This window comes from Synchiropus splendidus, chromosome 10 (assembly GCF_027744825.2).
Source record: "Synchiropus splendidus isolate RoL2022-P1 chromosome 10, RoL_Sspl_1.0, whole genome shotgun sequence".
Taxonomy (NCBI): domain Eukaryota; kingdom Metazoa; phylum Chordata; class Actinopteri; order Syngnathiformes; family Callionymidae; genus Synchiropus; species Synchiropus splendidus.
The window spans coordinates 5,308,260-5,328,495 of NC_071343.1; the positions used below are offsets into that span (position 1 = coordinate 5,308,260).

General features: G+C 42.1%; 2 protein-coding genes across 5 annotated transcripts in view; one reads left to right on the top strand and one right to left on the bottom strand.

The window, feature by feature from the left end:
• The first annotated feature begins 2,493 nt into the window (after positions 1–2,493).
• The window catches only part of clybl (citrate lyase beta like), a 121,055-nt gene continuing 103,312 nt past the window's right edge, over positions 2,494–20,236 (top strand). For all 4 annotated transcript variants that reach the window (XM_053877662.1, XM_053877663.1, XM_053877660.1 and 1 more), the window contains exons 1-3: positions 2,494–2,622; positions 2,823–2,938; positions 10,821–10,879. In XM_053877662.1, the coding sequence (XP_053733637.1) occupies positions 10,836–10,879 (44 nt within the window). In that variant the 5' untranslated portion in view covers positions 2,494–2,622; positions 2,823–2,938; positions 10,821–10,835. The remainder of the gene's footprint in view (positions 2,623–2,822; positions 2,939–10,820; positions 10,880–20,236) is intronic.
• Positions 17,824–20,066, bottom strand: gpr18 (G protein-coupled receptor 18). Its single transcript, XM_053877666.1, has 2 exons — positions 19,757–20,066; positions 17,824–18,931 (listed from the first exon to the last, which is right to left on the bottom strand). The coding sequence occupies exon 2, from the start codon at positions 18,893–18,895 to the stop codon at positions 17,912–17,914; it is 984 nt and encodes a 327-aa protein (XP_053733641.1). The 5' UTR covers positions 18,896–18,931; positions 19,757–20,066; the 3' UTR covers positions 17,824–17,911.

Below are 20,236 nucleotides of genomic sequence, written 5' to 3' on the forward strand. Positions count from 1 at the left end.
AAGTTAACATGTTGATGATACAAAAGTGAGTCTTTGTCGTCCTTGGACATCATGGGTTTCTGCAGCAAGTTCTCCATCTGAACCTTTCTTCATCATCACCTTCCTCTCCTCTTCTCTTTTCCATCTTCCTCTTCTTCATCTCCAACATTCTTGGTCCAACGCTGTGTCGCCTCTCCATTAACCGTCCCTAACTTTGTCTCCCTAACGTCTCTACAGAAGCTCATGTTCTCAAGACCTTTTTATAGAAATGTTAAAACCTCAGTTTTAAGCACTTAAGTCCTTTAATTCTCCATAATTTGTGTTTCATTTTCAAATAGTTTTGGCCTTTCAGCATTATTGTACTTTATAGGCTACAGACTAAAAGAAAAACCCGTGGATGTGGAAATGATCAGTTTTTAACACTGCGATGGTCCAATTTTTAAATGCAGAAACCTTAACACTGAAAACAGACATGACTATTTGCTGCTCAGGTTACATCCTTTACACCTCAATTGTGACTCAAAATGTTTAAGTTCCTCGTCTCACTGCATTCCCCATCATAGGTTTAACCTTAACCTTAACCCTTAACCGATGTTCCACATCCATGAACCTCCATTTGTTCATCCATTAAAAACATTCTTATCATTTTATTTTTCATGCTATGGGTTAATTTTGTGTTAGTATTAAAGAAACTTCTCCATTCTATTGCATACTGTGAAAAGGGTGAAATAAAGTTACATTATTGTATTTTTAAGTTGATATTCTACAAGTTCACAAACATATAATAAACCCTATGAATTTCTATGAACAGACAGGAGATGTGCTTATTTCCTGGTCAGGTTTCATCTCCATGTGGCTCCACAATTGTGAGTCAAGAAGCTCCTCTCTATATTTCGTGATTTTCCCATCTCAGGTTGTCCGCCTCCTCCAACTGAATCTCAATGGTTGTCCTCCTCTTCTCCTCATCCTTCGGTCCAACACTCAGACTCTCCTCTCCAAGTGTCCAAACATCTGCCCTCCTTAACTTTGCTTCCCAACATGAACCTTCCCTCTGATACACTGACTTCTAATCCTGTCCTTCCCGATGAGAGACCAGCTCTACAAAGCTGGCCCCCACTGCTGAAGCTTCCCTTTCTCATCTAGCTGCTAGTCATCTGTCCGACTCGCTCCACCCTGCCTGCACTCTCTTCTTCGCCCTTGATCTTGTCATATCTCTGGATCCAAAACCACCTCCTACCACCCTCCATTTCCCCTCAGTCTGCCCTGACTTCTCCGGATTCCCCCCACCCCCTCTCTACTCTACCCATCCCTAACCTCGTCTGTCCATAACAAAACAAACTTCTCCTCTCAAAGGTGCCACAGAACGTCTACTGGAAAGCTGAGATATATTTATTTTATTTCCAGTTTTTGAAACAATAACCGGCTTAGCTGGATTTGTATGCTGCCGCCGTAGCGCCGGCGCTGATCCCGTCTCTTCAAGGTTTGATTTGTTTACAAGATAACTATTCCGTGCTGCTCCTCTCCGATGACATTATTTAATTTGTCTTGCCAGAGACAACAGGGATCATTTCAATCCCATCCCTAACAGGTCCAAACACTCATAAGAAGCATAAAAAAACACCAAATTGACATTGAGAGACAAATATCCCTCGTAAGCAACTCTGAGTGAAATGTGTTGACACAGCATGTTCGGCCCGTTCCCATTCTGCATGCTTTTTAAAGCATGTCTGTAACGCAGCCGCGCAGATGAATAATTGACTGATCGCTGCATAATTCAGTGCTGCATTGTGGAGGGGGGAAAAAAAAAGGTTGGGATTATTCCAAGCTTTTTTTTTTGTTCCTCCCTTTCATATAAAAATGAGGTTAAGGTTTTAATCAACCTTGAAAGAACAATATGACACACAATGGGCAATCAATCACGGAAACTTGCTTTTTCACGAGTCCAAACGGACTCGGCCGGCTCCTGCTGGAACTTCCACTTAATGAATCAATCTGGAGTGGAAAGATTCACTTCACTCACTTCCAATGAGTCCAAGTGACAAGCGCTATTACGCCGCCGTTGTTTATTTCTCCATTTAAATGTTCTTTTTTTCTTCCTCCTCCGACACAGAACAGGCCCTGCAGCGACGTGTTTCATATCAGCGCACATGAAGTCGGAGCAAATCAGAACTTTAAATACCAAATGTGCATTATAGATGTGATCCTGCTGTCGTGACAACAGACCTTTGCGACTTGTTCACTGGAAGTGGAAACATGGAGACATCGGCCAGAGCCGATTATTCCACCACATCTCGCTGCTTGTTTCACTCTTGGTTAGGTTGAACTTCAAACAGCAAAAAGTCCCGGCAAGTTGTACCATATTTGATCACAGCTGCAGGGAAATGATCTGAGCAAATTAATTCTGTAAATTTAATGAATGTATTTCCAACGTTAGAATAAATATCAATGTCATTAAACAGTCTTTGTCACAACCTAACTTTCATTTTTATATTAATTTACAGCCAATGGGATTGCGTCACCTGAAAAGGGGGCGGAGTTTAAGCGCCCACTCGTCTGGCAGAAATAAAACTTACGTATTATTGACAAATAATGGATGAACGAACTCACAACCAGATGCTTTGGAACTATATTGATTTCCCCGAGGTAATTATGTGTGTTATATATCAACGTGAGAGTTGGTGGAAGTGTATTTAAGTTGCTAATCGCGATTAGCAACTTAGCTTAGCATTTGTTAGTTTTCTATTATGTGCGTTATTTAGCGTTTAAAATGCTGCGACTTGACGATGAAACATCAAAATTGATGAAGTACACTCAAACAATGGTTTTGTTCATGTTTTGTTCAGTCAGACTGACACTCGTTGAGGAAGAGACCCTCAGTGAGGACCAGGAGGTGTGTGCTGCTCGCCTCCGGGTGTCTTCGTCATCGTACATTTTGTCCACTGTTCCACTTCCCATCTTTGTAAGTAAACTCACTTAATTCTCGTTATTCTTCCAACAGGAGTGTCTGAGAATGTTGGGTGGCACTAATACGATTTGGATACACCAAACCCAAATATAACTGTAACAATATACATTCAATAGAGACAACATTTCCATAGTTCCATAGAGAAAGGAAAGATAATATCATAGTGTATCAGAGGGTCAACTCATGCAGATAAGTTTGGAGGATGATGAAGATGGGAGACTTCCAAATCCGTTTTGAAAATGGTTGTTTCAGAGTTCTGTTTTTAGCGATTAGTGATTTACTTCTTCATTGAAGCCAAATTTTATACATAATTATCAGGTGTATTCAGTGATTTTTTTTCTTCATTTTTTTGTCTATGCAGTGTTTCATATCGTGGTCCTCTTGTCGTCTCATGGGGTTACTAGTTTGTTGCACCACTACTATTTGTATGTTCATTCGCAGCACAAACAAGTGCATGGTTCCCATTTCATGTTCATGACTATATATTGTTTTGTGGCAAATATTCTTTGATATTTCCTGTAAAGTAATAATCCTCAAAGTCAGCTCTTTTCTGACGACTGTTTGTTGCATCACAGTGTTAGTGTTTTTTTTTAATGGAAGAATTATGGTTTGCTGGTGGACATATCTAAGTGTTTAACCTTCTTTTTGTTGACCATTTTAATGTCACCATCCATTGTCTCAGGTGAAGGTACTCAGCTCATGGTAGAAAGAAACAGAACAAAAAAATTACTTGAGAACTGAAATGATTTTAAGTTTGTTCTGCATTCAGTTTGGTCTCGCTCTTGTTATTGGTCTCGCCGTCCTTATTAGTCTTGGTCTCGACTCCGTCTTGGGCTGTCAAAGTCCTGACTCTTTGACTTGGTCGACATGATATGGTCTTGACTTGAGATCAACATCAGAACTTCAGTCTGAGAGGCAAACAAGTTTCAGGTAAAAGAGCCAGATTCCAGGGCACAGGTGGAAGGGTCTGTGTTGCCAGGTAGCAGTCCAAAGTTGCAGTAGGAGCAAAGGACCTGGTAATATCATGACAGAGTAAAGTGGTGTGGCCAGCAGGTGGCGTGACATGTACATAATCTAGATTTAAATCTCTTCAGCCATTGCTTTGATCAGTCAATCCGTGTATTAAATCTGTTTTTAAGAAAGTAACCAAGTCTTAAAACAATGAGGCGACGTCACACCTGATGACAGAGAATGAAGATGTCAAAGGGCGTGGTGAGCCTCAAACATGGCAGAAGGAAGTGAGCGAAATGAAACAGTGAAGTACATTTTCTCCCCAGAGAGACGGCGAGAGAGAGAAGTGCTTGGCTCCATTTCCGCCTAAGAAGCAGAGAGTTAAAAGGTGGCCCCTGTACAAATGAAACTCAATTTCACGCCACATTATCCCTCCCTGTTCTCTTTCCTGGCTTTCATTTTCATTAAGACCAGAGACAATCATAAATTAATAATTACTGCCGAATGTCTAAGCGCAGGCCACAGTCCTGCAGCCCTCCCCTCACCGCTCTGGGCATCCATGTTCATGCTTGCAAAATGTTCATTTAGGTAATGTGGCCTGGCCCTTGTCAGATGAAACTGTTTTGTAGTTCCGCTAATACATAATGGACTATCTGATTAGGTGACATTAGTCCTATCAGACTATCCAGCCGCACCTTCCTAATGTCGCTCTGCAGTCTCGGGGCAGCAGTCAGTTATCAAGAGACCCGCAATATAACTGCTTTACTAAATGGCCATCCTGGCTGAGATGATCAGAGGGGAATTAGATCAGAATACTCAGAGCTGCGGCCAAGAACGGTCCGCCTCACCGATCTCCTTTAAAGGGTCTTGAACTTGAGCAAAGACTGCGTGCGCAGGGGCTTCATTCGCAGGTAGCCATTCGTGATGTATTATTCCAATGAGAATGATCTGTTTACCTGCCTTATATAAAAATAAATAAATGGTTACTGGTGATGGAACTGGACTGTTGAATAAAACACTTATACCATAGTGAACCCTCCAAGCTCAGGTCAGGAAGCTCAGAAATTGAAAGAAGAAATCCTTGAGACTCAGCCGATAGTTGCCATCATGAGCCTCTATCACTCTGCCTGCTGGGCGATAAAGAGTGTCCAAAAATGAGAAGGAGTTAAGCTTGAAATCTGGATTTTGAAGCCCCTATAATAGGATGTTTCTTTAGTTGAACCCTTTATGGCTGTAATTGATTTCAACTTTTCTTTGTCTGATGACCTTCCTCCTTTCTTTGCTTCCTTCCTAGCTCACGTCCTTGATGTTCAGATTCTGATGTTATGAATCTTGCTCTTTGTGTTGTACTGTCCAAAAGACACTAACTTTGATGAAGTCCATGGCTATTTTCCCACTGATCTTATTTTGTTATGCATGGACACATACATTGAACCTTTGATGTTTCGTGTAACTGACAGTCATATCAATATCTCATATACTGCCGACATTGGGTGATTGTGTGGGTGAATGGATGACTTAGTATAAACCTCGCTGGATAAGCATGAAGAAGAGATATGTACCATATGACCATTTTTACACTAATGGCTTGATCATATTAAACTATTTGACGTTCAGCATTAGTCTCTTGGTCGGCTGAATACATTTGGATACTGCTGCCACATCTCCACGAATCTGGTTTCTGCATCATGGGTCCATTTTCCTTTCACTCAGGGCGTCTTTGCTTTACCGTTTGAAATCTGATCCGATTATCTCAATGTGTATCGGCCATGATGAATTTGGTGCAAAATTGGTTGGATATTGCATACACTGACCAAGCCTTTAGAAAACTTCCATCAATTTAAACCTACATTCAAGACATGCTAAAGAACTCAGCCCCTTAAATTTGCTTTTTTCTTTGACTCATAAATTGCTTGTACTTTTCAATAGACCCTATTTTACAAAGGTCTGGATTCGGTTGGTGCCACTGGTGTTGCCATATAACTCAACTCTGCGTCCGACATGGAATGGTGGAGTCAGACCTCTCCGTCTCCGTGTGAACAAGACCTTAGTTTGCAATGAGTTTACAAGTTCTTGTGCACACAAACCGTGGTAAATTAGCCCGTAAATGATTTCTTTAAGCTCATTTTCGAAAGCGCTGAGGGAGCGCGACGCAAGCGCTATTCTCCAGAACTGGTATAATGTTCCAAAAACAGGCTTCCGAGTCTGTTTGTCTCACACAAATAAGTGGATCATTTAGAGCATCAAAAAATCATGTTGCGATCACATTTGTGAACGAAGACGGTTCAATTGTAAAGAGAAGAAAGAGATGATTCGTTCAGTTTGACCTGCGAGTGCCTGCAACGCCCCCTAGATAGCACATGGAGGAGAGGGGTGACCACAGGGGTGAGAGAGAGTGAGCCTGAGTATGTTTGAACCGGCCGGATTAGTCTTCATTTGGCGCTTCTGTCATAAGGGAGGAGAAGACAGACGAGTGTGTGGCCAAACAATGAAAACACACATGGTCAGCTGAACACACACAAACACACACCATGGCTCCCTCCTCCCCCTGAGCTCATCAACCTTATTTTGCAATCTTCCTCAGAGCCATTAGAATACCCTGAAGAAATGACTTTCCAATTAAAGGGGATCGAGAGGATCTGCTTCTCTTCTTCCCTGCCTCCCGGAGTTCCTTATTCCAATAATTTAAATTGAAATTGATTTTTCAATTTACTCACTGACTGTTGTGAACAGAGTGAGCGAAGCTAAGTAGTTGCTTGAATATTTCTCATGACAGTATGTAAATTTGTGCCGGCCATCTAATAAGCAATATATTTCTTCTGTGGGAACAGTTAAAGGAACATTACCGAGTGATGCGGTTTTTTTTTTAGCCGCACAGTTGGGAGTGTTTTTCTCTCCATGTTACTGTAAATAAAAATACTATTTCAGCTGTTCATACATTCAATATGACACCGGTGAGTTCAGTCTCTATAAATAAGTTTCCCTCGTGTAGACAACCAAACGCCGACAAAGATTTGACATACAAGTTGAGAGTGTTTCACGAGTTGACAAAGTAGCTAGCACAGCAGTTGCAGCCCCGTCCTAATGAGCGTTTACTGCTTCTGTACAACTCTACTGAGCAGCACAGATTCCATTTGAGCCGCTTTACAGATGCGCCAAGAAATCCGAGGATGTTCTTCTGCGGACGAATGGTTTTGTCTTTTGCTCCTGACAGCTGCGCGGGCTTGTTGTTCGCTCTCTCCTGAGTTGTTTTAATAAAGTTGTGCTTGCAGGAGTATCGGCGGAAGATTAATGGACGCACAGGAAGTGTGGCAGTTGTGAGAGGATGCAGGACAGAGCGGGCCAGCAGCCATCTGTTCCCTTTCCTTTACAGCTCTCTTAATGGAGAAGCAAAGCAAACAACAAGGATCTGAGCCCTGCAGACACACAAATATACACACACCTCAGTTGCACACAGCTAAACACAAAACATCACTTTATATGACAGAGATGAGAGCTGGGCTTTTGTCATTGTATTCCCTCTTGTTGGAAGTGTATGTTCGCCTTCTGTTGTGTGTGTCTGTGTGTGTCTGCCTTTTTTTTTTTTTTTTTTTTACCTCACAGCAAAATAAAGTTGGGTGTGAGCCACGTCTGTGAGATTTAGATGAAAGACACAGCCTGAATGGAACGTGATTAAGAGATATGTTCTCCAGGCAAAACAGGACTTGGCATTTGCTGAGACAAAACCTAATCAAATTAAAGCAAAACACGGCCATTGTTGTGGAGTGTGTTCGCCTCTTGTGTCACGTTTGAAATGAGACCATGTATAAAGTGGATGTGCGTCTGCGCCGCAACACGCTATTATTCAGATTTAAACACCAGACACTGACTAATGATGGCTGCGCCCAATGATGCCTGCAGCACTTTTATAGAGCTGTCCACGCCGTAAAAAATGTTTACAATGATGGAGCCGAACGACTCGCTGAGAGTGTTATTGTTAGCAAATTATTGTTTTAAATGAATTCACTCAGCATAATACATCCAGCAGGCATGGCTGGTTCACTCCGACGCCAGCGAGCGTCGTCTTCATGTGAGTTCGTTCTCTTCACTGTGCTTATTACTGCAGCTGGGTGTTTTCCTTTACCAGCCCATAATGAAATCTTAAGTCCAACTGGTTTTCATTTGGTTAGTTTTTGAGTGAGCGCCGACCATGTCGCATTAAATGACAACACGCGCGGCCCGCCCCATTCTGCCGGTGAAGACATCTGTACGACATGATGAAGTTTCCTCTCTGAGTATCAATCCTGTAATTGAGCTCAGGGAGGGAAGACGTGATGTGCACACAGAGGAAGTGGAAGCCTTCTCTCCTCCATCTTTCCACCCTTCCCTTTTTCTTCGGCCGATGCTCGCTCTCTCTCTCAAGCTTCCTCTCTACCTGCTTTTAGTTCAAATTTGTCAGTCAGCTTTTCTTCAAATGTGCGTCAGCTTAAATGAGTGCATTAGCATTTAACGTCGTAATATTTTTCACTGTCCGGAGTCAAATGCCGAGGCCTGCTAGGTCACAACGAGGAACTATGCCTCAGACGGAGATGTTTAAGGAATAATCATTGGCTCTCATTTGTATTTTCAAGGGGACATATGATTTATTATTGGTTGAAGATACAGTGTCTAGACTAGTTTGTATGCGTGAAGTTGGGAAGGTCGGAAGGCTCTGTGTTGGAGCTGTAAGTGAGAGGGAGAAAAGGAAAACAACCAATGGGTTCATGGAGGCAGTAAGATGAAGAGGATAGAAGATGATCGTGGTGAAGGTTGGGGTGGAGGGGACTTCCTCTAGCTGATGTGAAATGAGAATTTTTTTTTTTAGTTTTTGTTTTAATTCATTCAATATTTCTTGAACCTAATCTTTAACTCTCCGATTTCAGGGGTTTTTAGGTCCAGACGGCAACAAACCTTGTTTCTTGGACTATATTGTCCCCTGTTTGCACAGTGATGGAGACACTATGAATAATTTCTACCAAAATGTGCCATCATTTTACATTTTTTATTTTTATGGCTGTCGATTAGTAAAAATTTTAATCGCAATTAATCGCACCAAAGTTAACTCGTGATTAATGTTAAACATGTTTTGTATCTGTTTTAAATGTAGCCCAAAGGAAGATGCTTTTTGCCATTGAGATGTCTCCTGTTTTTGTAATCTTCCGTTTTCAGAGTAGACTGAATACATCTCCCATGACCTGAGATGATATATACTGTCTACTTCGTACCTCACGCTACCTGTCTGTCATCTACAGTATTTGTCTGGTTATCAATTCCAGATAAACAGATAAGTGGATTCACCTAAATCTCAGGTCCCGACATGGTAAAAAAAATCTGTGAGGTTTGCATTCACTTATATATATATATATATATACATTCCTTAGGCATACTTTAAAAAACCTTAAAGAATCTTGGCCTGATCATCGTCTCTTGTCTGCTTTCAGTCACTCTCTACAGTCTTGTATCGACTCGTATCGGCTGCCTCACCGTCGTAGATCATATAAAGACAGAAGGGAGACTGGATTAAATATTGACTCACCCTAACACGGCCCCGGTGGAGGTCCAATTCCACATCAAAGATACAATTAAAACCCTTCCCACATGAGTCAAATGGAACGCTGTCAAGAACATACCGCTATGCTGACTTAAAAATACATCTATAGAGAAGACTGACAAGAGGAGGCCAAGGTTCCAAAGCAGGCACTTAGCTGAGTTGAGGAAAGAAACACGGAATTGAGAGCTTTACATTATTAATACATGCTAATGGTTGTTGGCAGTGTGTGTGTGGGAAACGGCTACATAACAATCAGCTAAAATAGACTCTCTGCTGTAATCAAGGACAAATCTTTCTGCTTCTTCTCTGCTTCTTTGCTAACTGCGGGGCCAAATGGAGTCAGTTTAGCATATTTGACACTCTCGCAGTAGATTATCTCCTTTTAATGGAGACGGAAGACAATGCAGGAGCAGATAGCCGGCGTAAAAGATTACCTCGCCGAAGCCTTCCTGACAGTTCCCGCTGCGTGAACGATATTGTTGTATATCGTCCACAGATAAGAACAATAGCTCATATGCTTTAACATAGTTCTGTCCACAAAAGGAATCAATTAGTGTCAGGCTGGAACCCTTGAGCTTGACATTACTGGGGTGGGTGTGAGGGGGGGATTCATGCACATGTGCCTCTCATTTCCTGTGGCAGTCCAGGAGTATGTTTTAACATCCTATTGTAAAGTTTACCATGGGAGAAGTTTGCTGTATTAAAGAGCCCGGAGAAAAACGACGTAAACGCAGGCAGCTGCTTGTTGCTAATGTCGTACAGTGGATGAGGAGGCCCCTGTCTGTCTGTGTACAGTATCCATATAACATCACGGCTCTTTCAAGTCCTCCTTCACACTAATGGGAACAACATGAATGCTATAGTAAAAAAATACCTCAAACCAAATTGCAAAAAAGATTTTACTTGTGTAACAAAAATGGCTGTCGCTGAGCGTTTTACATGCTTGTATAGCTGATAATATGTCGGATTTAAAGGGATGATGGGTTTAACGTGCGCTGGTCTTGAGTGGCTGTGTCATTTGTGAAAATAGATTTTGAAGTTTTATGCTCACCAAAGCCACACCACATGTCAAGGTCAAGTCGTATGACTGCAGCTTGTGATGTGACAGAGCTGAAGGTACTTCAGTTGTCCTTTTTATGAGTGACAAATAGGACAAGATCAGGACTGAGAATATCAGAGCTCTCATGGAGAAATTTGGAGACAAAGTCACCAGCTGTTGGGCAAACATTGGGCAGAAAAATGAGAGAAAGGCAAAGTGGTGGAGAATGAAAAGCTGTGATTAGGGAAGATGATCTAGATGCTGTGGCAATGGAAATGACCAATGAGGAACATAACATTCTTTTGTTTTGTTTTCAGATTACTTAGCCGCCCATGACTAGATCCCTCCCCCCAGCGATGGCCCCTTTTCCTAACAGGTATGCCCACGTCATCATAAGAAATCCCCTTGGTTTATTGCTCCCTTAAATCCTGTTGAATCTGATGTTTATTCCAATGTTTTCTAAGAATGGAATCCATAGAAAAATTGGAATTAATAAATTGCGTCTGGAGATTTAAGGCCCATTCATACTCAATGTTACATAGTGATCTGGATCAAGGCGGAGCCTTCTGTCTGTTCCCACAAAGCTTACAGATACAGGCCAAACAGACCAGTACACTGGGAACCGTGGGGGGCAGTGTTGCAGTTGCTATTCGATATGTAGGTCTAATGAGACACGAAGAAGACAGCAATGGTGGAAATCCTCTGTCCTCTAGTTGCGATATACTTAACGGCCTCACCAACCGCTGCCTCTTATTTTCCTCTCTTGTGCAAAAGGTGCATTATCAACACAGAGTCTCCTGGTTTTGGACTTTGTTGTTGTCATAAACCTTTGACTCTAGGCTGCTCCTCCAGGTGGATATATTAGTGTACAGCACCAACGTAAAGAACACATGGAAGCATGTCATCAGTGACAGGTACATATTCGTCCGTAAGGGTGACATAAATGGGCCTTACACAGATTCTGCAACGGAAAAGTAGAAATAGCATGTGTATTTACAGCAACTGATTGTCCCTGAGGAACGCTCCCATGGGATCCAACACCATTGCTCCACCTCATCCCTCACACGCTGTCCACACAAATAAAATTTCAGTCGGTCCAAACGCATGCTGTCGTGAGTTCAGTCGCAAATACATTTCACAAAGACCCCACATTAAGAACCTTCTCTTCAGGTTGTATACACTCTTCTTCTTTTTCCCCAATTCTAAGATCCAACTGCGATATCTTGAAGGTTCAACTTGAGATGCATTTCCCCCCTCATTTAGAGTAATCTCCAACTTTGCTTTGTCCTCTGATCTGATTTATTGATTGCTCATGATGGATGGTTGGATGGATGGATACATAGATGGAAATGATCTTTAAAATCCATAATTGCAAATGCCTGTTTAAAATCTGCTGCACAAAAATGTTCGAACATAAAAGCTTAAATTTAGTGCTGCGGTTGTTGGCACGAAAAAGACAGCACTTACCTAGTAAAACACTGGCTTTGATAATTTGAACAGCGTCTTTGGTTTAAGTACTTTCGCTACAAAGGCATTGGAAAGAACCCAGCGCATCTTTGATTTACCACTCAATCCCTATTTCAAGCGATTAAAAAAAGAGGGAAAAAAACCCTCATCCTGACAAACCACAGAGAGCAGAAAAGCCCGATTTGTAAAACAAATACGTCAACACACTCTCTGAACATCATTTGAAAGTGTGCTGACATGCAAACTCTATTAAGCTGTCTTCAAATATGCAAAAATGATATGATTTCACAATGATTACATATTCACTTCCCCAGCTGGCTGGCTCCGAGCGTCTCCATTTGTCATCGACTATTGTGTCCAATTATATGATTAGCTTTGAACACTCCAGCACTTCGAGAGCTCTCGTGTGTTCCGCCGCGCAGAGTGATTCACAAACAAAGTCATTACAACATGTATTCACACATATCAAATAACAAAACAGATGGCCACTGCACTCGCCGCCTGATTTGTTTTCCACACGAGTGCTGCGAAAAAAAAGAGAAGTATTTTGTCTGAGCCGTGTTTAATGCTGACTGTTTTTATTCCCAAAGAAGAGCAGCTGGCTGTCGCACTGTTAGATCAGCTCTTATGAAAGGCAATCTTGTTTTCATTAATTTCTCTACAACAAAGGCACTTGTTGGAGAGATTTAGAATAGCGGCAGCTAAAGCTTCCGGATAATTCATCACAGGGACTTGACAGGGAACTTAATTGTTTTAAATGCCAGTTGCTGTGAGCTGCTGGCTAGTTTTTCTTAGATCTCTAACAGGTGGGACAGATAGATCACCCCCTGATGTTCCACTCGCCCCCTGACCTCTGCGGTATAAATCCACATCTAGTCAGTAAACCACTCATCATGAGATGAACTCAGCTTCCAAGAATTCCATGTCTGCATGTACATAAATCTGGAACGTCATGACTACTCAGTGGAAGGGACCTTATCTGTCGGAACGCTTCAGAGACTTGGAGGTATTGAAGAGGTGTATGTAACCGAAATGAAACCCTCGAGGTTTGGCCAGACACAAACTGTCTTGAGACTACACATTATTGTAAGTTGTTAATTTTCTTAAAACGTAATACAGGCCTGTTTTGATCTATTTTTTTGTGTTTTCCTTCCATTATTATGTTGTAACTTTTCCTGTTTTGTAACTACTTTTTATGATACAATAGTCCAAGAGTTTTGTACAAAATTTGAGGGCTGCAGTATTTTTAGATTATTAATTTTCCAACAAATTTTGGTCTTTTACATTTGAGGAAAAATGCATTTTTTGCAAACATTTAAGTAGAGCAGGTTGTCAATCTACGTTATTCAAACTCAACTGCATTTTTAAACTCAGTTGGGCAGAAAATAATTTCCTCTTTTTGAACAACTTAAAGCGGTAAGTAAGGGTCTTAACATGAGGCTGAGGCCTCTCTGATACTCACCACTGACTCCACCTCAGAAGAAATACTCACTGATTTATTGTTAACATTCAGTATCTCTGCTGCTAGAAAAATAGCTTTTTAAACGCTGGAGCTTGAAGACTGTTGTCTTTGAGGATAGTGATGCATTGGAGGTGACCTAGTTTGTGGTGCACTTTAAATTACAAATGGATTTGTAATGGAACTGTATTTAAAAACTCCTGCGGGCCGCATAAAATGATTTGGCAGGCTGGAATTGGCCCCGGGGCCTGATGTTTGGTACATGTGAAATAGGGGCAAAATTAGTGAAGTTGTCGCTCATGTGACTTGTTATTTTAATAATCAGATTTTTGTCAACAACATGAGACTAGAATGAGTTTATGGGTTGAGTTTATATTTACTGTGTCATGGAGCGATGCTTAAAGTTTTGTTTTTTTATTACTTGCATCTACTTCTGTGGCATTATGCATAAGCTGTAGCATAAAAATACAGTTAGCATATATGTCATGTTTGTCATCTTAATGACATCACATTCTTTATTTGTCACCATCTGCATTCAATCAGTTAAGAACAGTGGGAAGTGACAACAGAAAAAAAGAGATTAGTCTCTGACTAATCTTTATCGAGACATTTATTACTTGAGAGGAGAAAATAGACAAACTCCTCTGTCAATTAAATGAATTAGTAGAGTGACAGGTCAGGACTGACAGGTCAAGTCGCCGCCGGCTCTCCTGGTTCCAAATATACATTGTTGTCTGTCCAGGCTGAACAAGCACGTGAAAAGCTGGTTTTCATCCTGAGCAGGATCTTTGATGGAATAAATCTTGGACAGTGTTCCCTGTTTCCTCATGACTGCTGTGTGAGTCTGGTTGGCCTTGTTTCCAGTGAGGATGGGACTCCACTGGGGCTGTCCTTGTCACTGGTTTGGTTCTTATTTGTTATGTCAATGGCCAGCCAGTGCAGAGAGAGTGTTTGGAACTCACTGTTAAAAGGCAGCTTAGTTCCTATGAGTGCTAGACCGTGGATCTCATTTAGCAAAGGGCAGATTGTCCTATCTGTGCGTGTCTTTTTCGAGAGCATGTGAATCTCGGTTTCTAGTTTCATCTGAGTGCGCTTTGTTGCTCTCATAGTGGAGGTAGTGGTATTTCTACGGAGAATTAAGTCTTGGCCTGTTTACTTTGGCTGCTGCCTCCTCGACCTGATGATCAGAACAAAGTGGTCGTATATGAGAAGTATATGCCACATTTACCTTCACCTCGTAGGGAGCAAATGTCATACAATGAATCAGTCAATAATATTTCTGTAGATATATTAAGTAGATAAATATATCAAAAAGTACTTTTATGTTGTCAAAGAAATATGTCTTGAATACCAACTAATGTACTTGACTCAAATGACTTTCTATTAGGTTGGAAAAAGATTTTTTAAATTTCCTCCTGTACCTGTAACCGTTCCTACACTATCAAACAATATATTTTGTTATTGTGAAGAGGAGCTGCTTTATGAGTTGGTTCTGCTTCTTCAACACAAGGACACACATCTTGACTTGAAACTGATTTCTGAGTTATTACTTTACAAAAAAAGGTCACGTGTTTAAAAGGATAAACATAATTGCATTAAACAAGAAAAAATGATTCTTCTTATAAAAGACAAAATTTGTAAAAGCAGTTTTTACAGCAGTTAAAAGTGTACCTCTTTTACCTCTTTTGCAGACTCCGAACAGAGGTTCTGAGCCACTACCGAGCTTGAGAGGAAACACTTGAACAAGATGCATTAGTAGATGAATATTTAGTGAAAATCAGTGTCAGGTTTTTACTCCTCTCTCTCAAACATAGATGTGCAAATTGAGTCGCCTCTTATAAGTCTGTGTTTCACTTCATTGTCCTCATCTTTGCTGCTCACCTCTTACATGTGAGGAAAACCAAACCAAACATCAAGCACCAAAATCCAATCTAGAAAAGCGACAACGATTAAACAAACTTTTCGATGAATTGTGAAGTATCTGAGTCCCTCTTCGTAGATGACTTGTCTCCTCACGTTTGATGTGTGACAGACCAGCGTTGAGTTTCCCACGCAACGCTTCAATTATCTCACAGATAATTAATCGCGTCTCATCTGTATTATGACATTTAGAAAATCCATTTCAGTCCTGTGACGCAGCCCCAGTCCAGCAGAGTTATTCATATTAATAAGAACCATTGCTATAAATCCAAATGCCTCTCTGATATCTCTCGAGGACTGCAAATGCACTCATCATTTAACATCCAATCAATGAGGTTTCTGTTTCTCGGTAAACACTCTGATTGCTTCACCACTTCACTCCTGCGTGGAGAATCACGGCAATTAGGCTGGATGGAAGCGGCTGATACCTAAATATGATACAGGAATGTAAAGCGCTGCAACTGGACTTTCTTTGAGCACTGAAGTGGCTGGTGGATGTTGTGCCATGCTGCCATCGCTTGGTCATTTTTGAAACAGCAAGTGAGGCAGGCAGGGTGCTCATGTAAGAAATAGAGAAGCTGGTTTCAACAAAGTAAGTGAGCAAGGAGAAGTGTAGCTGTGGAAAAAAGAATCCATGTTGTTGATCATGATGGTGAGCTGGATCTTCACCTGCGTGCGTTACACCTGAGCCACCAACACTGCTGTGTGTTTGTGTGGCGGAACAGAGACGAGCAAGAAAACATTTCCAAGTCTCATGGGTGAGTCAATCAGCTCTGAACACAGATGTTTTCTGCACAACAGCAGCACTCCCATACTGTGAGTGTAAATTACACCTTGAAAATTAATTGGTAGTTTTTATCCTTTTGATAATGAACACAGCCATGCATTCAGTGTTACAATGAACAGTTTATGGGTTGTGTTGGTTAGCTGCACACACCTTGAAAGGCGCAAGTTTGTTTTGATATGAACAGTATAATCCTGTTTTCAGACGATGTTGAATGCTGTCATGTTTGTGCTGTGTCGATCTCCAGGGAACCTGAGGTTGTGTCTTGGGTGTTGGAACTCAAAATCTGTTGAGGTGTAGCTGTTGGGTAAGCATGACAGCAATCTTCTTTTTCAGTTTCTATTGACAAATACTGGATCTGCAACCCTCGCATTTACAATTAAAGGTATGGCAGGAGTTTTTTAGTTTTCTTTTCTATGGTACAAACATAATTTAGCCATTTAAACGGTCCCAATGAAATAATTGGTTAGCAATATTTCAATCAAGCACAACCCCAATATGTCCCACCCTCCCCTTTCCACTTGCTGAAGTTTGAAGCTCTGGAGGCGTGGCTTCAATGGGGCGTCCAAAGAAAGGGTTTTGAATTTAACTGTTGTTTGCTCAAAGTCAGTTATCACACCTTCAAGTCAAAACTTGACTCACAGTCCACTCCATCCACTCAACTGGTCATGTCCGTGGGGTGCAAGACCACGTCTCAGACCAAACCCATTCCAGAATACAGAAGCTAAAGTCAATTAGTCACTATTGTTGCAAGAGAACCTGTGGTCAGTTTTCAGATTAAATCAAGAACCGTGAGGCTTCTAGTTTGTTCTGCATGCATTTTCGTCTTGGTCTCGGTTTCCACCCATCACGCTCCCCCCATCCCCATTGGTCTTGGCTCTGCATGCAAGATCTTAGCAACTGCTCTAGAGAAGGAAGCTGACATGTTGAGTAGAGTTACTGGAATATGGTTTGGTCAGTTGCCAGATGTGCTCTGGTCTTGATGCAATGATGGTCAGGTCATGGGATTGTGAAGAGAAGTCCAGCTCCTAGTGTTGTGTCTGAGAACTTACAGTAGTCAGTCAATAACAAGAACCTGTCGAAGAGCCTGCGCCACCTTCTGGGTGGAGGAGGGCGTCCTCCAAGGTCAAGGAGAGTTCGTCACCAGCACTGCTGTTCCACTGTAGATGCAGGTCGAACAGCAGTGTGAGCGGAAACATGCTGATTTTTCAGAGAGTCCTCCAGCCTGGTTCTAGAACACAGGCAGAAGGGGACTGTGACGTCACAGTAAGATGATTGGCCAGTAGAGCCGGGCCGTGTTCTCAGGGTGTTGCGCTCGAAAATAGAAGAAAGTAGAAAAATCCATTGAACAAAAAACGGCTTTGTCTGTTCATGGGCAAGAGACTGCAACTCAGTCTTGGCTTGGTTGTGTTGAAGATGGGTCCTGATATCCATTGATCATTGAGATAGTTTTGTGATAGGTTTGTTCTGCCACGGTCACTTTGGACTTGAGATGACCCAGCAAACCCAAGCGAGGTTGTATTCAGTGAAAGGTGCTGTTGGAAATGAAGACGAGAAGAGAATGCCTTACTATTTAGGCTTGACTTTAGCAGTGTGAAGAGTAAACGTTGACCAAGAGTTCACTCTGTTGCATCATTAAGGCGCGAAGCGACATCACAATAGGAGCCAATAATGTGAGACATGAACGTTTATTGGACAAATGAAGACATGAAGCTGTGTACTGTATATGCTTATGCAGAGTGCAGTGCAAATAGGACGAAACAAATCCGACTCCCAGCTCATCCTATCGGGTTAGCCAGGTTGCTCAACGAGCGAATGCTTCCAGTGTGTGTGTGTCTGCTCTTGCGCCTGACACTGCGCAGATAGTTCCTATAGAGAATCACGCTGATCACTCTGTCCTGGAATTGCTTGGAAACAATGTAATAGAGGATGATATCCAGGACAGTGCTCAAGTTCATCAAAAAGGCACTGAAGACGACCCAAGTGCTGAAATGCTTGTCGTAGCCCCACCCGAGCAAGCGCATTACCAGACACACGTGGAACGGCACAAAGCACACCAGCAACTGGACAATAAGCGTGACAATAATCCGGATGGACTTCTGCTTGATCTTAGGTTTGAGTTTGGAGACACGGCCGTGAATCAGATTGTCCACGATGACCAGGTAGCAGACTATCATGATGCCCATCGGGACCAGGAAGAAGAAGATGAGGCGCACATAATTGACTGGGTTTTCATGGTTCAGGTGGATGATGTCACTCATTTTGAAGCAGGTGGTAAAGTTGTAGGTGACATCAGGGTCATCCTCAGAGAGGAGCAGTGGTACGGTGCCCCCCAGGGTCATCATCCACACACCGACACAAGCAGCCACAGTCTTCGGGATATTCCTCAATTCCTTCCTGTGTTTTGGCTGCACGATCGCCATGTAGCGGTCAGCACTGATGAGCGCAAACAACCACAGAGCCATACACGGGTAGAAGATGGTTAGCGCAGCACTGACACGGCAGAACAGATCTCCAAAAGGCCAGGAGCCTTGATGGAGGTAGACCATCCGGAAGGGGAGCAACAGGAGGAAGAGGAGGTCAACGACCGCCACATTGATCATATAGACAGTCACTGAATTTCTCTTCTTGGTGGTCAGAGCAAAAACCCACAGAGCTGTGAGGTTGACGATGACGCCGATGACGAAGGTGAAGCTGTAGAAAGTGACTCCTGCTGTTGGTGACTCCAGTAGACCTCGTTGTGGGCTGGAGGCCACAGACATGTTGGAAGAGTTTGTGTCCAGCTTGAGTACGGAACCCTGATGATGGAAAGTCACTGATGACTGAGACGTACTTGACTGAAGCATCTTGAGAGCAAAACTAATATGTAGTTTTATTCACACATCAACACGTTGTTTCCCATAAAAGGAGATCATTGTGGCTTTAACAGCCACAGTCAAAATTCTTGTGCACCTTTGTAGAGTATTCTCATGGTGTGTTTTAACCTCACAAAGAGCACTTAAATCGTCTTGGACAAACTCCTCCAAAATTTAGCCCATGAAATTTTCAAAAACTTGGAGTACAAGCTTTCGGTTGTCACATGCCAACTTAAGTAAAACAACCGTTAGATTGGCTCACGACTGCAACATTAGGTAAAACACGTTTCGGCGAGCCAGCCAAGTCCCCGAGCTCATCTGAAATGAGTGAAGAGAAAAATGGGATCTTGTTTTGAGAACTTGAATTTCGACAAACACGACTTCAGTGGAAGCAGTTTGAGAATCAGTAGACGTACTCTCCCTCATGCATCTGTGAGTCACTGAAGCGAAAGTGGGCAGTTCAGTTTCCAAAGTGGGCACATTGTCATCTGAAACTGTTCTGTTTAAAGTAGTGTGTTGGTCTGTATTTATTAATTTATTTTCCTGTCGAAGGTGTGTTTAAGGTTCAACTATGGATGATGATCGTGGTAATAATAATAATAGTGATAATAATTATGGTAGAAAACAAACTGAAAACAAGGTTGAGTCGCAGATTAAGCACATTTTCTCACGTCTTAGCTTCAAATAAGTCATGTGACATCTGAATCTACTGGTGTGGTTGAAACCACGTTCTGTTCCCCGAAAACTTGACAGTAAATAATCACTTACCGGAGGAATCTTTTTGAATATGATGGTAATCGTCGAGGCAGATTGAACTCTTATCTCTGTCTAACCCCACCAAAACAAGGAAGTGCTTTTTTTTCATCACCCAGATATAATATAGAAACTGTGTTACGGCCGCATCACTTCCTGTCTTCTGCAGTTTCTGATCTTTAAAAGTATCTACGTCGTCGGAACACAAAAGGACCACGACGTGTTTCCACCGTCTGCAATTACACCCCCTTTAAAGAAAATGATGTGCCATTAGAAGTGGGAGTGAATTTGGCAGGCAGAGAGATGGCAGATTTAGGGCGAGTTATTGATTGGAAAAGTGGGGTCTGTCACAGCACATTAGTTCTCAGGGGAGTAATCCACAGCAGGTTGCTGTGAGAAGCATCTGCTGCTGGAGAGAAGTAATTAAAAACAGGATGTTGAGGCAGTTGCCATATAAACAGGAAATAAGATGGTGGTAATAGACACTTCACGCTG